This window comes from Cariama cristata, unplaced genomic scaffold (assembly GCF_000690535.1).
Source record: "Cariama cristata isolate BGI_N322 unplaced genomic scaffold, ASM69053v1 scaffold21850, whole genome shotgun sequence".
Taxonomy (NCBI): Eukaryota; Metazoa; Chordata; class Aves; order Cariamiformes; family Cariamidae; genus Cariama; species Cariama cristata.
In genome coordinates, this window is record NW_009595685.1 from 20,796 (window position 1) to 34,270 (window position 13,475).

The 13,475-nt window shown below is 49.7% G+C and overlaps 1 protein-coding gene across 1 annotated transcript in view; it reads right to left on the reverse strand.

Moving 5' to 3' along the window:
* Window positions 1-1,798: 1,798 nt before the first annotated feature.
* Window positions 1,799-13,475, reverse strand: part of CSF1R (colony stimulating factor 1 receptor) — a 19,657-nt gene continuing 7,980 nt past the window's right edge. The window contains 17 exon segments of the mRNA XM_009703055.1: window positions 1,799-2,028; window positions 2,525-2,630; window positions 3,201-3,300; window positions 3,615-3,726; window positions 3,845-3,967; window positions 4,672-4,790; window positions 4,904-5,004; window positions 5,583-5,745; window positions 6,016-6,126; window positions 6,435-6,539; window positions 7,015-7,141; window positions 9,215-9,327; window positions 9,918-10,108; window positions 10,800-10,920; window positions 11,178-11,293; window positions 12,379-12,565; window positions 13,449-13,475. The exon segment at window positions 13,449-13,475 is cut by the window's right edge and continues 10 nt beyond it. Of these exon segments, the coding sequence (XP_009701357.1) occupies window positions 1,897-2,028; window positions 2,525-2,630; window positions 3,201-3,300; window positions 3,615-3,726; window positions 3,845-3,967; window positions 4,672-4,790; window positions 4,904-5,004; window positions 5,583-5,745; window positions 6,016-6,126; window positions 6,435-6,539; window positions 7,015-7,141; window positions 9,215-9,327; window positions 9,918-10,108; window positions 10,800-10,920; window positions 11,178-11,293; window positions 12,379-12,565; window positions 13,449-13,475 (2,054 nt within the window). The 3' untranslated portion in view covers window positions 1,799-1,896.

Sequence of the window (13,475 nt, forward strand, 5' to 3'; positions counted from 1 at the left end):
GCAAATAAAATTACCCTGCTAAATATAGCTACAGTATAGTTCTTGTAAGTGGCAAGAAAGCAGCTTCTGCAGCTGGCTGACTCCTCTGGTCTACCTGCTCTTGTTCTGCATTTCCCTCCTGAGGTGACTTTTGTAGGAGAGCACCTGCAGCAGGTGACAGTAACGGCTCTTCAGGATGCGTTCACTTGCCTGGGCTGGAGCTCCTGCTGCGTGTAAGCCACTGCTGCAGTAGGCTGGAGTCTCTGGTCACCAGGGCCCTTCTGCCTCTACCCTGCCCTTCCCATCTGCCTGTCTCAAACGCAGCGACCGCTGTCAGATGTGCCATCATCACAACTGAACTTACTCCCCCATTATATCCATGCACAGGGACTACATTTTTCCCCAATTACAGACAGGCCAGTTAGAGCAAAGTGCTTTAAAACCTTGCTTTTAATAAGTTTTTTGCATTACACAAGACTGAATAGTTTTGAGAACTGGTAATGAGAAGTGTGTCTGAGGAATCAGAGCAGAGCTGCCGGGTGTGAGAGGATGGGCCAGTGTATCACCCATGCTCTGACCTGTTCCCCTCTGAGAACAGTCCCCAAAGCCCTAGAAGAGACTCATTTTGTTAAACATTTTATTCTTTGTAATGCTGACAGATAGAAATATATTAGGTTTTTATTTAGTAAGGAGGAATGAATCACTTGGTGTTAGCACAAAACCAGGTTTAATATAGTCAGAAGTGGTCCATGACGTAATTGCTCACAGTATGACAAAGGCCACCTGCAAGATAGTAGTTCTGTCTCACTGTGCTTTGCCTGAGCACTGTCGGTGCTTGTACCTGGAACACTGATCCTTTAGCTTCACCTGACTGGGTGCGTAAGAAGGTTCTTTAGCTGCTTCCAATAGCTACAGAGGACCGAGTGGCTGTGGCATTAGTAGCCTTGATGAAAGCTAGATGAGAAATAAGTTTAAGGGCATTAGGCCCTAGCTTATGAAAAAAAATTACCTCAGCTGTACTATTAAAAATACACTCAGGAAAATATGTACAAGAGCATATCTGTAATCATGACAAAGGCAGTGATTGCTACATGTTTAATAATTCAGAAGTTTAGTAGGATATGTGTTATGTTGATCATTTCCAGATCTGTTTGAGCTGCCATTCTTTCCTGGATTGGGGTTGTGTTCAGTGCTCACATGGAAGAACACTGGTTAATTCCGTGTTTTACCTGAGAAATAACTGCCCCTCTGTCCTGTTACTGGGGCAGAAGTTCACATAACCCTGGGCTTGTCTCCTTGGCTCCCTTCAACCGAACACTCCCTGCAGAAGCGTCAGCTGCAGAGAGGTAGATTGCATGAGGAAAGGTAGAGGTTAATGCTAAGTAGAGACTTTATCTAAACACTCTGCAACATCCAGGGTCAAACTGACAAAGGGAAGAGAGCAGGACCACCAAGAAAGAGGGCTGCTTCTGGCATGTGGAGCAGTTCTTCAGGGCTTAATTCAAGATGTGCTCATAAAACAAAGGTTCAGTCACGTGAGTGACGTTTGGAAGTGTGTTACTTGGCTCCAACTAGTATTTTAAAAAAACACTACAAGAAGATAAACACCCCACAGCCTCCTCGGGGGGCAGGGGAGGCAGGTGACAGGGACCTCTCCGTACCTTGTAGAGATGAAGTGTGTTATCATCCTAATAACTCAATGCTACGCTTCAGATGAGACCCTAGGGACCCCATGGTAAGTCTTGGTTTTGAGTCACTCCAGCACCATCCTTTCAGTGAGGGAGTCAGTAACACTCAATACTTCAGAAAGCAGAGAGGAGAGCCAAAGCAGAAGGCATCTGTGTCCTAGGGCAGAGCAGAACGGTGCGCTCTGCAGAGCCAGGAGAACCGGGATCTGCCCTGGGGCGATGGTACCGGCTAACAGAACTGATAGTTGTTGCTCTTGAGAAGGGGCTGGCCGCTCTCCTCTTGCTCACAGGACTCCTCACAGCAGCCGGTGGTGTCACAGCCGCTGTCTTCCTCAGCAGCGGAGGGGAGGTTGGTGTAGTCCTTGAAAGCAAAGAAAACCAAACCCACCCCAAGTGTGTTTCAGGCCCTTCAATGGTGTACGACATCAGTTTCTGCACAGATGACCAGCTGGGGATGCTAACTCGACACTACCCTTCTCTGTGCCCACAGGGCATGGCTAGATGGCAGGACAGGCAGGCCCCTGCTTTTGGGGAGCTGCAGGAGAGCCAGTCACAAGGCAGCACACCCCTTGTCTGGCTGCACACCACCTCCAGGGGGAATGGAGGGACAGGGCTGCTGCACCGGTCGTTGTATTGCTACCCATACTGCTGCCAGGCAGCTGTATGTCTTTGTCCAGCCTCCTTTGGTCACCGTGGGGAGTGACTTAACCCTTCTGCAGGGGGAAATCTGGATGCCACTCTGCACTTTCTACCAACACTAAGGTAAGGGACATCACCAGGAAAGTTGTCCAGGAGCTACGTTCAGGTAGGGGGAAAGCACATCTCCCTTCCCCCTTCTCCTCTCCAAAGGTCCTCACCTGCTCCTTATGCACCTCCAGCTCTTTCTGAATGAAGCAGCAGATCTGGTCGAAGGTAGGTCTCTGCGTGGGCTCCAGGTTCCAGCACGCCTGCATGATGCTGTACCTGCAGAGCCCAACAGAGACAGGGTTGCTGCAAAGCTGTTGCAGGGTCTGCACCCCCAGGCTCTTCCCTGCAGCACTTTGTATTTCAGGCAGACAGTACTGAGCAGTCCCTTGTCTTCCTGTCTATGAACAGTGCTCCAGGGAGAGGTGAGCCCAGAAGTGGACAGAGCAAAGTTCTCCATCAACAAGGGGCTTTATATCTCCAGTACTTTTTTCTTTAAGCTTAAGCTCATTACCCTCCTATAACCTACTCCAGCTTGTGTTCTCATAGTCCTAGAGTCAAAAGTAGCTGACTAAAAAAAGAAATAATCCCACCAAGTTCAAGAACGTAGACATATAAACAGAGGAAATAGTGGATACAGCATCATAACTGAGTGGCCCAGGTCTTGCGTTTCTATAGGAGCAAGGAGCAGCCTGGTAGGATCCAACCTGAACCTCAAGAGCAGACACACCTGGGAGCAGCAGGCAGACCTGTGACCGAGGTCCCAGTGCCATCTCCCTGCCTGCCCTGCCACGCAGCAGCTCCAGCCACCCTGTCACCCCCTCTGTGCATCTCGGCACATCCACTCACATTTCCAAGGGAGCGAAGTCAGGCCTGGCCATCTGGTATCCCTGCTTCACCATGCTGTAGAACTTGCTGTTCACCACCATGCCAGGATATGGACTTTTCCCTGTGACAGGAGCAGAGGTGGCTCTCAGATCAGAGGGCTTTGACACTCACCCTTGTGGGGAGGGAGAAGAGGCAGCCTGGAGCATCGCTTGAGATAGTGCTACTCGTTCTCAGGGAGTCCTGAGTTAGAGCAAATCAACCAGGATCCATTGTTTTTAACAGTCCCTCTGGAAGCGTAACACACGTTTTATAGCCCTGATAAAACCTAGATTTTTGTGAACCTTCCTCCCTTCTTGGAAACTTTTCTGCAGAGACATCAGGGCAGTGGTAAGCCATGGAAAACAAGAGAGGTCTGCAAGCTAGCTTCTTTCTTACCAAGGGAGAAGATCTCCCAGAGAAGGATGCCGTAAGACCACACATCGCTCTGCACTGTGTAAATGCAGTCAAAGATGCTCTCTGGGGCCATCCATTTCACAGGCAGGCGGGCCTGGAAGAGCAGAGAGTCCTTCAGACTGGGACAAGCTGGCAGCTTATGCTACACCCTGTCCGTGCTTCAGCCGTACCCTACCCTTGTAGCTTCTCTTGTCCCCATTTTAATTACTTACATTGCCTTTTACAACGTAATTTGAGTCATTCATGATATCACGGGCCAGGCCGAAGTCACAGATCTTGGCTACTCGTCCATCTGATATGAGCACATTCCTGGCTGCTAAGTCCCGGTGGATGCACTGGGGAGAAGAGAGCACAGGTGAGACCCAGCCGCCATCCTCCAGCAGCCCCAACTAATTCCTTGCAGCCCAGGCCTGTCACCGACCAACACTTACAAGGGCAAGGGGTACATGTACTGCTTGAAAAGCCCCCGTAAGAGGCACTGTGTCACCACACAACCACTTCGTTCACAATGCTAAGGCACTGTGACATTTCATGCCATGTCCTTTAATCACTCATGGGGCTGTCATCTTCCCCATGGGAGGAGGCGCAGAACCGGGGGCTGTTGACTTTCTGCCCTCATCTGCGAAACAGTCATATGGTTACTCTCTGATACTCTAAATGAGCCAGCTCTGGCAGACAGCTCAACGGCCACTTTCAGTTCCTTGTCCCTGGGGCAGCGGGGAAGCTGCCAATGCGAAAAAGCTTCACGTCAAAGTTCCTGACCTAATGTAAAAGCTGAGGAGAAAATGTTGAGCCTAGCACGATGCACAGCCCTGGGTTCCCCCCCGTACCACTGCCCTGCTGTGATGGCCTGCCCTGAGCCTGTGGGAGACCCAACAAATGGAGCAGAGAGGCCCATTTCCAGCAGCAGCTTGCTTGAGCTTGGCCACCCCATCCAAAAACATCCCAAGCCTCGTGCAGACAGGATGGCTGGTGCCTGCTGGCTGGGCTGGTGTTTCCCAGTTGGGGTGCTGGGGGCAGCTGTCCTCTTCGCACTCACGTTCTTTGACGCGAGGAATGCCATGCCCTGGGCCACTTGGCTGGAAAAGTGTAGCAGGTCAGAGAGATTGAGAGGACGGAGGTCCTCCCTGGTTTCATTTTCTTCCTCTGAGCTGTTCCCTGAAATTCAAAGCAAAATTTTAGAGTTGCTGCAAACCTGTCAAGTAATGCAAGCTATGCTGTATCATGGTTCCCCAGAGCTACACCAGAGAGGATGGCAGCCTTTAACTCACCCCTGGCTTGCGCAGAATCTGATGACGCTGAAGATGATGATGATGACACAGGCCTCATTTCAACATACATCTCCAAACCCTGGCTCGAAAAGCCACTGTCACTGAGTCAGAAGCCACAGAGATGGAGGCAGGCTGTTAGCAACCCTCCACCAGTACGTTCTCTGCTTCTCCACATGCACCGAGAGAAGAAACCATATCCCTGCCTGCTGGCAGTAGCTTAGCTAGAGGCTTAAGGGCAAAGGGAAAGTCAACGTTGAGGCTGATTTGGAAAGGGGACCTAGGTGCCCTGTGGCATGGGGCTCCAAGTGCTGCTCCCCTTTTGTCAAGGAACTACCCTTGGCTGATGGGGAGCGCTCAGCTTCTTGTCCTACAAAACCCATGTGCCCAGCAGTGCAGAAAGCCAAAAAGTTTTGATTCCAGATTGTGGGAGGGCAGACTGGATTGAAACCTGGGTTTATTGTAGGATATTCAACGACTGCTGTCAAAGACTTTGAAAAACTTGGAACTGTAACCAAGTCTAAACATATGCAACCCTGGTGGCTTTTACATCCTGGTATTCTGCAAATCCCCAGAACTTTGGCCTTAATCTCTCCCTAGCACAGCTCTCTGCACACTTCTCCCAGCAAGTACCCAGGCCCGGCATTGCTCAGCCCTGTGGCCACCAGAGTTCTGCTCTTACCTGCGGATGTATTTCTTCTCTAGTTCAACGTTTTTGTAATCAGCAGCACTGTCTAAAGAGGTGTCCAAGGCAGAATCCTGGATAATTATGGATTCAGCCTTCTTCCGCAGGAAATTCAGCAGATCTCCGTAGCGACAGTACTCGGTGATGACGAGGATTGGGCCTAGGAGAGAGGCAGAAAGAGTTCATTAAGAAATGATGTTACTGTGACCTGTCCTGAGGATTGCTTTCCCTGAGAGGCGCAGCAGAACCCATACTGCACATAAGTTTGTCTGGAAACAGCAAGCCCGCAGGCCCTTGCAAAGTTATAGGTTCAAAAAAAGACCACCGAGCTCATCAGCTTGCTGTGCTGTGAGACTGAGGAGAGAGAAGAGCCTCAGAGGAGCAGACCATGGGAAAGATCCATGGGGGAAGCAGGGCTGTGGGATCCTACCTCCATAGGTACACGCTCCCAGCAGGTTAACAATATTCTCATGGTGTCCCAAGTGACTCATGATCTTCAGCTCAGACATGAGAGCCTCCTGCTCGTCTGTGTCTGCCGATGCTGCAAGACAAGAAGAGAAGGGGTGTGTGAAGGAGTTAGGGAGGACAGAAAAAGGTGTAGACAGGGCTACGGAACAAAAGGAAGAAGCACACTCGGAGAGGAAATTGTGTCCTCTGTCTGTGCCTCCAGCTACGTGTGTCCACAAAAATGACAGCAGTGTGATTCCATCACCCACTACCCGTCACAGAATCATCTAAAAAAAGTAGATGTTGCAGCCTGGGAGCACCAATGCATGTGGTGAACACACACTACGTCCTGCCCAAAGGAGCTTGGGGAATTTCAGCCTTTGCAAATTGCTCTGGGCTTACACTTTAGCATCTTCACAGCCACTTTGAGGACCGAATCTTCTTTGCCCAGCCCAAAAGCGGTGGCTTCTACCACTTTTCCAAAGGCTCCTGCTCCAAGAGTTTTTCCTGCAGAGAGAAAAAAATGTGCGTATAAGATGCTTTATAGAAAAAGATTGAGTAGGTGTCCTGCACATAGCCTTGAGGAGGACGTCTGGTGGGTGGGGATTCCTGCTAAGCCCAGACAAGATGACACATCCCTTAGTCAGGAGCTGGTTAACATCTGAGGGAAACTCTACTGTGAGCAAAGATGGTACGAAAGAGGCCATGTCTGAACATGGGCTCACCATCTCTGTGCACTAAGAATGACCCCAGATGCAAGAGGAGGGTCATGATCCTCTCAACCTTCCTCAGAGCACTGGAGGGAGGTTGTACGCTAACATTTGCCACCCTGCGCGGAAGAGGGCAGCAAGACCTGCTTAAGGATCTGATGTCTCGATGCAGCTTTGGATATTGCCCGGTTGCTTTGGCTCAGTCTCTTGGGGCATTTCAGCTCTGTGGCGAGCCACATGCCACCAAGCAAGCAGCAAGGAAGGTTTCTTACCAAACTGGAGGTTATTCCTGGGAAATTCCCATTTTTCATTGTATGGCAGCTGAGTGGGATCGATAAAGATGTAGTTATTTCCTTCACAGGCCTCAATGATCTTCCACCGCACCTGGTACTTGGGTTTCTGTGAGGAAGAGACTCCAGTTATTCAATGTTCCTTGAGTCCTGAGGGTTCCCCAGTCCCGGCATGCACTCTAGCTCTCACCCTGTGGGCGTAGAGGGAAGACTTAGGTTTCAGCCCATCACATATTTCTTGCTTTGAACCTGGACTGAGCAAGAGAGGCTTTGTCTGGACAGCCTAGTGCCTTTGCTGTTAGAAAGTCCCTCCAAGTCATTACCCATGACTGAGGGAGGCTCTCTTGCCTCTTTTACTTAAAGTAGCCCATTGCCCTCACTTGGGATGGCAGAGCTGGGAGAACCACCATGTCCCAGCAGACCAGTGGCTGACAGTGCCCAGCTGGTGCTGGAGGGAGATGTCCCCACTGTGTGTTCTTCCTTGGTACTCTGGGTTGCTGAGCACAGCAGAACAGTGGAGCTTGCCCAGCGCTGCTTCCCTTACAGTAGAAAAAAAGAAATGGAGAAAGAGAAGTAAACATTTCTTCTCTTTTCCAGAAATCTCATGGCAGAAGTAACCAGGCAAGGCAGACAGAAGCAGCGCCAGAGCGTGTGGGCAGAGGCAGTTGCCAGCTTCTGCTGGCTGTTTCATTCAGGTCAAGAAGGCTAGGGAGCCTGGCTGGAGGCACAAATACAGAGAAAGGCAGTGAAATAGCTTGGCATGAGAATACTGTGCGTGGCCTTCACTCCTATATGAGAGGACAGGCAGGGACCTGTGTGCCCCAGTGTGGCAAAAGTGGTCTCAGGTCCATCAAGGCAGATACAGGGAAGCATGGGTGGAGTGACCAAGGCTGTGATGAATCACTTCGCGTCCCAGCTACTGGGAGGTCTGTGCTGAAATGCTTCTCCTCAGCACTTCCCCTGGATAGTTGCAGAGAAGGGTGCAATGTATGAGTAGATGCTCAAAGCTGGGTTAGCACAGGCATGAGGGACCATAACTGAGACAAACAGATCTGCAGGTTTGATGCAAAGCACCTGTTTGTTTTCTCCCCCACACTGCTTTTTTCTTTGCCTGAGAACATCCATGCCCATGCAGGCCATTGAAGAAGGCCCAGACAGGATGTTCCAAGCAGCAGAGTTTCTCATGGACATCCCTGATAAAGAATGCCACATGCACTCAGTTCATTTGCTGTTGCCTGCTCCCAGAGGGTGAGCATTGCTGCTTTCTGCTCCATGGTTCACCTGGCACTGCAGCAATCAGCCATGGCTCAAGAAGCCCATTGCTGAGATAGGTGAGATTATTTATAAACATGTCCTGCTTCTCTTGGGCTTGCAAGGCCTTCCTGAAAGCTATTTTTTCAGAGCTGTGCTTACGCATTGATCCACCCTTCTCTGGACTACTGGCCAAAGACAGCTCTGCCTGCAAAGCTGTAGGTGCTTGTCTGGGAGAGGGATTCAGAGGATCTTCTGACAACCAGCACCAGAACTTTGCTAAAAAATTTGCAGCCTTGATGGACTGTCAAAGGAAGAGTGACAAAAGAGAGATTTTCACCCACTGATGAAGCAGAGGTGACTATTGATTGGTACAGTTTATGGAAACAACCCAGAATGTATCCAAATGCTGAAAATGAGTCTTGCAGAGAAAATGAGGCAAGTTCTTGTATAAAAATAGTGACCAAGTCTTCCTGGAGACAAACACCTTCTAACATCATCCTGTTTCCCCATAAAGACAGCTTTTTATAAAGCAGGGAGGAGAATATAAAGTAGATGCAAGCTGCAAACCACTTTTTCTTTTCTCCTTAATTCAGTCCATGGATTCATGGTGATCAGAGCAAAACCAGCTGCAGTTGACAGCACAGAGCGAGGACCTTTGTCTGACACCAAAGAATATCCACGTTGACCTCTGGGCTACAAGACTGAGGGACCAAGGTGGGAGAGGTGTTAACACACCAGATTTGGTGCATCAGCCTTGCCCTGCAGCAGGAAACTCCTAGGGGAAGTTGGGAATCAGTGGAGATGAGAGAGGTAGCTTGCCTGGTACCTTCAAGCTGAATGCTCCCTGCCTGTGGCTGCCAGTAGAGGCCATGTGGTCTCTCAGGCTGGGCAGGCCTTGCAGCCCTTGCTATGCAACAAGGAATCTGACCTGGTTGTACTTGTAGAGGAGGAACAGGAGTAGGAGGAGCAGCAGGACCGATGTGCCTATGCAGGTAGAGAGAATGGGGCTGAAGAGCTTGGCTGGGGGGGCCATGACATTTCCTGGAGAGGCAAAAAAAACAGGGATGAGTAAAGCACTCCTGTTTCAATCCCATCTCTGGGAGCATTTTGCCCAGCTGTTCACTTAGGCTCCCCCTGTATTCGACACAACCCAGCACTGGCCTCAGAGACACCCAAAAGAGCTGCTGGGAACCGAGGGAAGTTCTTGATGCCAAACTCAATGGTTCACATTGTGCACCCCAGTTTCCACATAAACAGCACCAGGGGCAGGTCAGACTGCCTGGGGACCAAGATCTGTGCAGCAAGAACAAGCTCATCAAAAGATGCAACCCCTGGACCCCATTGGACTGAGCAACAACTGGCTGTGCTGCATCCCGGAGCTAGGTCCTGCAATCATAAGGTGTCCACAGCCTGGCTCAGCCTTTGGCACCAGGTTATGCCCAGCCAGCAATTCCCACATGGCTCCTAGGACTGGCAAATGCCAAAGCCTCCCACCTCCTGTGAGGTTAGAGGGCTTGTAGAATCAATTCCACCTCTCTTGCAAGACAATAGGGATATATGTATAGGAAGATGGGCCCTCAAAAGCCCCCAAATTCTCCCCCACTCTGCTAAGCTACCAGTTTGTATCTTACTCGTGATGGTGAGCGAGTGTAACATGTCAGAAGCATTCCCCTCTCTGTTAATGGCCACACAGCAGAAGGTGTAATTGGCACCCAGCTCCTGGAACGGGACAACGCTTTCCACCTCCACCTCTCGGAAGGGCAACGTGTTCACCACCTGGGGACTGGAGTCATTCAGTAGCAACCTATAGTCCTCGTTGTATCTGTGGAGACACCAAGCAGAAGAGAATGAGCGTCCCTTTGCAGCACAGTTGCTCATAAGTTAGTTGGTGTCTGTATCGGACTACAGAAGAGACACGAGGAATTAGAGTTGCAGCTCTGTGAGACATGTTACTCACTGCCCAGTTAAAAGACCTCTCCCTGACCATAAAAGCCCTGTATAGAGAGAGCCTTAACTGCCTTTACGTGGCTACAGCTGTGGCAGCAGTTCCCTTCTTGAATGGCGCTGGTACTGAGACACAACCACCCCTGCCCAGGCAGCTGCAGTTGCCTCCCATCACACTGTAGCTCAGTAAGCCTGCTCTCTGCGGGGCCTCAGGCCCATGGAGGTCCCAGAAAGATGACTAGGACCAGCCAGGATGTAGCTGTACAGCACCCTACATTGAGGCACTTCTCCAAAGGACCCACACGTTCCTTGGAACAGCATTGGGAGAAAGTGAATTGTGGGTGGCTGAACTCTTCAAGCTCAGGACTTTAGGAAAAGTACATGCCCCATCTCCTCAGACAGTCCCCAAGAACCTCTTTTTTTAGCAGGGCGACATCCCTGTTGCTGTTACTGAACAGGATCTGCTATATTGCCTGTAACCAAGCCCACATGATGCTGCTCAACAAATGCCAGCATAGCAAGGGCAAGTGCACATCTTGGCAGTACTCAATCTCCTGGGCATTTCTTACCTGTCAGAGTGAATGGGGCACTGATACCACTCAATGTGCGGGGCAGGGTAGCCGATGGCCGTGCACTGAAGGGTGCTGGAGTCATTGGCCGGCACCTTGATTTTGCAGACCCTTGGAGGAGCTGTTAGGGAAGGCAGATAGACAGTGAGTGCCATGACCAAAGGAAGAGCACATTCCTTGTGCTCTGATTTACTTTCCATATGTGCAACGATAAAACATCAGGAACTCTTGTGCTATGCGTAGTTTTGGGCTGGGTCCCAGACACAGTCTGGCTGTGTGTTCTGTGGGCATTGGGCTGGAAGCACCCTGATAGCCCACCCTACTTGCAGCAGCCCCAGGGCAAGCAGGGTGAAAGAACAGACAATGCCAAGCACTTACATTTCACAGAAATACTGAAGGTAACTGATGCATTGGTCTCATTGTTGAGGGCATAAAATGTATAGAGACCTCCCTCTTTTTCCTGCAGGCGGTTCAGGAAGAGTGTGTTGTTATACCTGCTCACACAGAGAGAGTAAACACCATGAAGAAAGCTGTGCTGAGGGAACTCAAGCACTCATACAGTCTTTGCTCAGCAAGATGCAGCTGATTCCAATGCCCAGGAGCAGGCAAACACTTCCCAGCTCTAATCCCAGCCCATGAGAGGAATCTGCTGCTTGCTGCTTCAGGGGAAGCAGGAGGAGTCTGATCTTCCTTAGAGGAAAGACCATTTGCCACCAAGTGCACAGCACTTCTGAAAGGCTACATGTAGGTGAATGTTCAGAAAGAAAGGAGAATTTATCATCTAAATCATTGCCTTTGAAGGCCCAGGGGATGCTGGTCCTCCTGCCGTTGACAGAATTCCTCTGATTTCATAGCCTGTCAAGTCACAGTCCCTAGTGCTCAATCCCCTCCGCCCCCAGCCCATTTCTCAGACCCCAGTGCAAGAAAGAGTTTGCCCTAAAGCCATCATGCTTGCTGAGTGCCACAGTTCCTCTTGTGGATTATTTTGGGTTTCTAAGAAAATGAAAGGGGAATTGCCAAAACTCCCCAACAAATGGAATGATTCTCTTTCAATCTCCTTTTGGCCTCAGTTGGCTGTAGGCTTTGGAAGAGCAGGGCTGTGCCCTCCATTAGGTCTTATCCACATAATGATGTTTCTGGCTTCTCTTGGCATGGAGCATAGAGTGCCACTCAGTACATGCACTCTCCAGACCACAGAGGATGGGACAAGTCTGAAGAGCAGTGAGGGAATTAAGTTTTTTGTACTGTTCACACCCTCCCCTGCAATTTCTTTCTGCAAGGAGAATGTGAACTTGAACAACCAGACCACAAATGTACTAGCGATGCTAGTGACTTCCACAAGGTTTTCTAAAAAGAAGGCTGCCAAGTTAGATGGAGGTGTTGTCCTCCTTGACCCGATCAGACCTGCACACTGTGGCTTGCTAATAATACTGGAAAGAGAAGACAGAAGGGCAGAACAGTTCCCCTCTTTAACACCAGAAAGTTTTCTGTCAGCCAGTAGCATGGGGTCTGCCTGCCTCAAAAGGAAACCATTATTGGAAACATGTCATGGCCAGTGTAGAAGAGAGAGAGCACGTACCAATTGTTTCCAGAGATCATTTGGCCCTTGAATATGGTGCTCCCAGAGTTCAAGGGATTTGTGTGCTCCCAGCCCCAGTAGAGAAGTTTTGGGTAAGCCTCAATGCGGATTTGCAGCTTCAGACTCTCTCCCAAAGCAACCTCCTGGCTGGTGGCTTGCACTGGCGTCAGGAACACATAACCTCTCTCTGCAGAATGGAAGAGAGCATGACCATCAGCAGACATGTCCAGAGACCTGAAACGAGCTTATACCAGCTTCATAAATGGACCATTATTGAAAAGGGCAGCTTTAGCTGGGAGACTGCAGGAGGGAATAAGGCATTACACAGATTATGTTGCTAAAGGAGTACTTTTAAGTTGCTTCTGTGTCATGGCCGCTTGGATTACAATCTGCCTGAAGAGAGCTAGAATATTTTAGTGAACTCCCATGGGGAAAGAAGTTTTACATGCTGTATCCTAATAAGTGATGAGCCTAAAACTGTATCTCCTGATCATCCATAGAAGACAAGCCCCTTAACTAAACTCCTGGCTTCTCATTTGGAAACAACCTGGACCAAGCCCTCTTTCTGAGCCATGGTATGCAGTGGCTTTGCGTCAGCAGCCAACCCAGGCCTGCAAGCTGCGAGGATTAATATTTTGTCTTGAGATACAAACAAGTGTATAATAGACCTGAATCCTTTTATGTGGATCTGTTACTGGAAGAGACAAAGATCCACACTCTGCCTCTGTGGCTTGCCCTTCCTTCTAGCCAGCCTTTCCTGGTCTTCGGCATAACTTTGCCCTTTTTTTTGTTTGTTTGTTTTAAAGCTGTTTATAAACACACAGAAGTTGAGAAGAGCTTTCCAATTTTACATCTAGAATCCCCAAAATATCCTCCTGCTCCTCAAGACATGAAGGGAGCATCAGTTCCTTTCGCAGCAGCTCCACAGTTCTTATGTGAGCCTTCAAGCAGAAGCAAGAATGAGGTTTCCAACAACAAAACTAGGAAAGAGATGGAGGTAGAAACGGCAAATACTCAAGGCTAGGTGCGATTCAGCCCACACCCTCCTGGTCTTTTGGGGAAACACTCACCTACTACCTGAAGCATTGTCGAGGCAT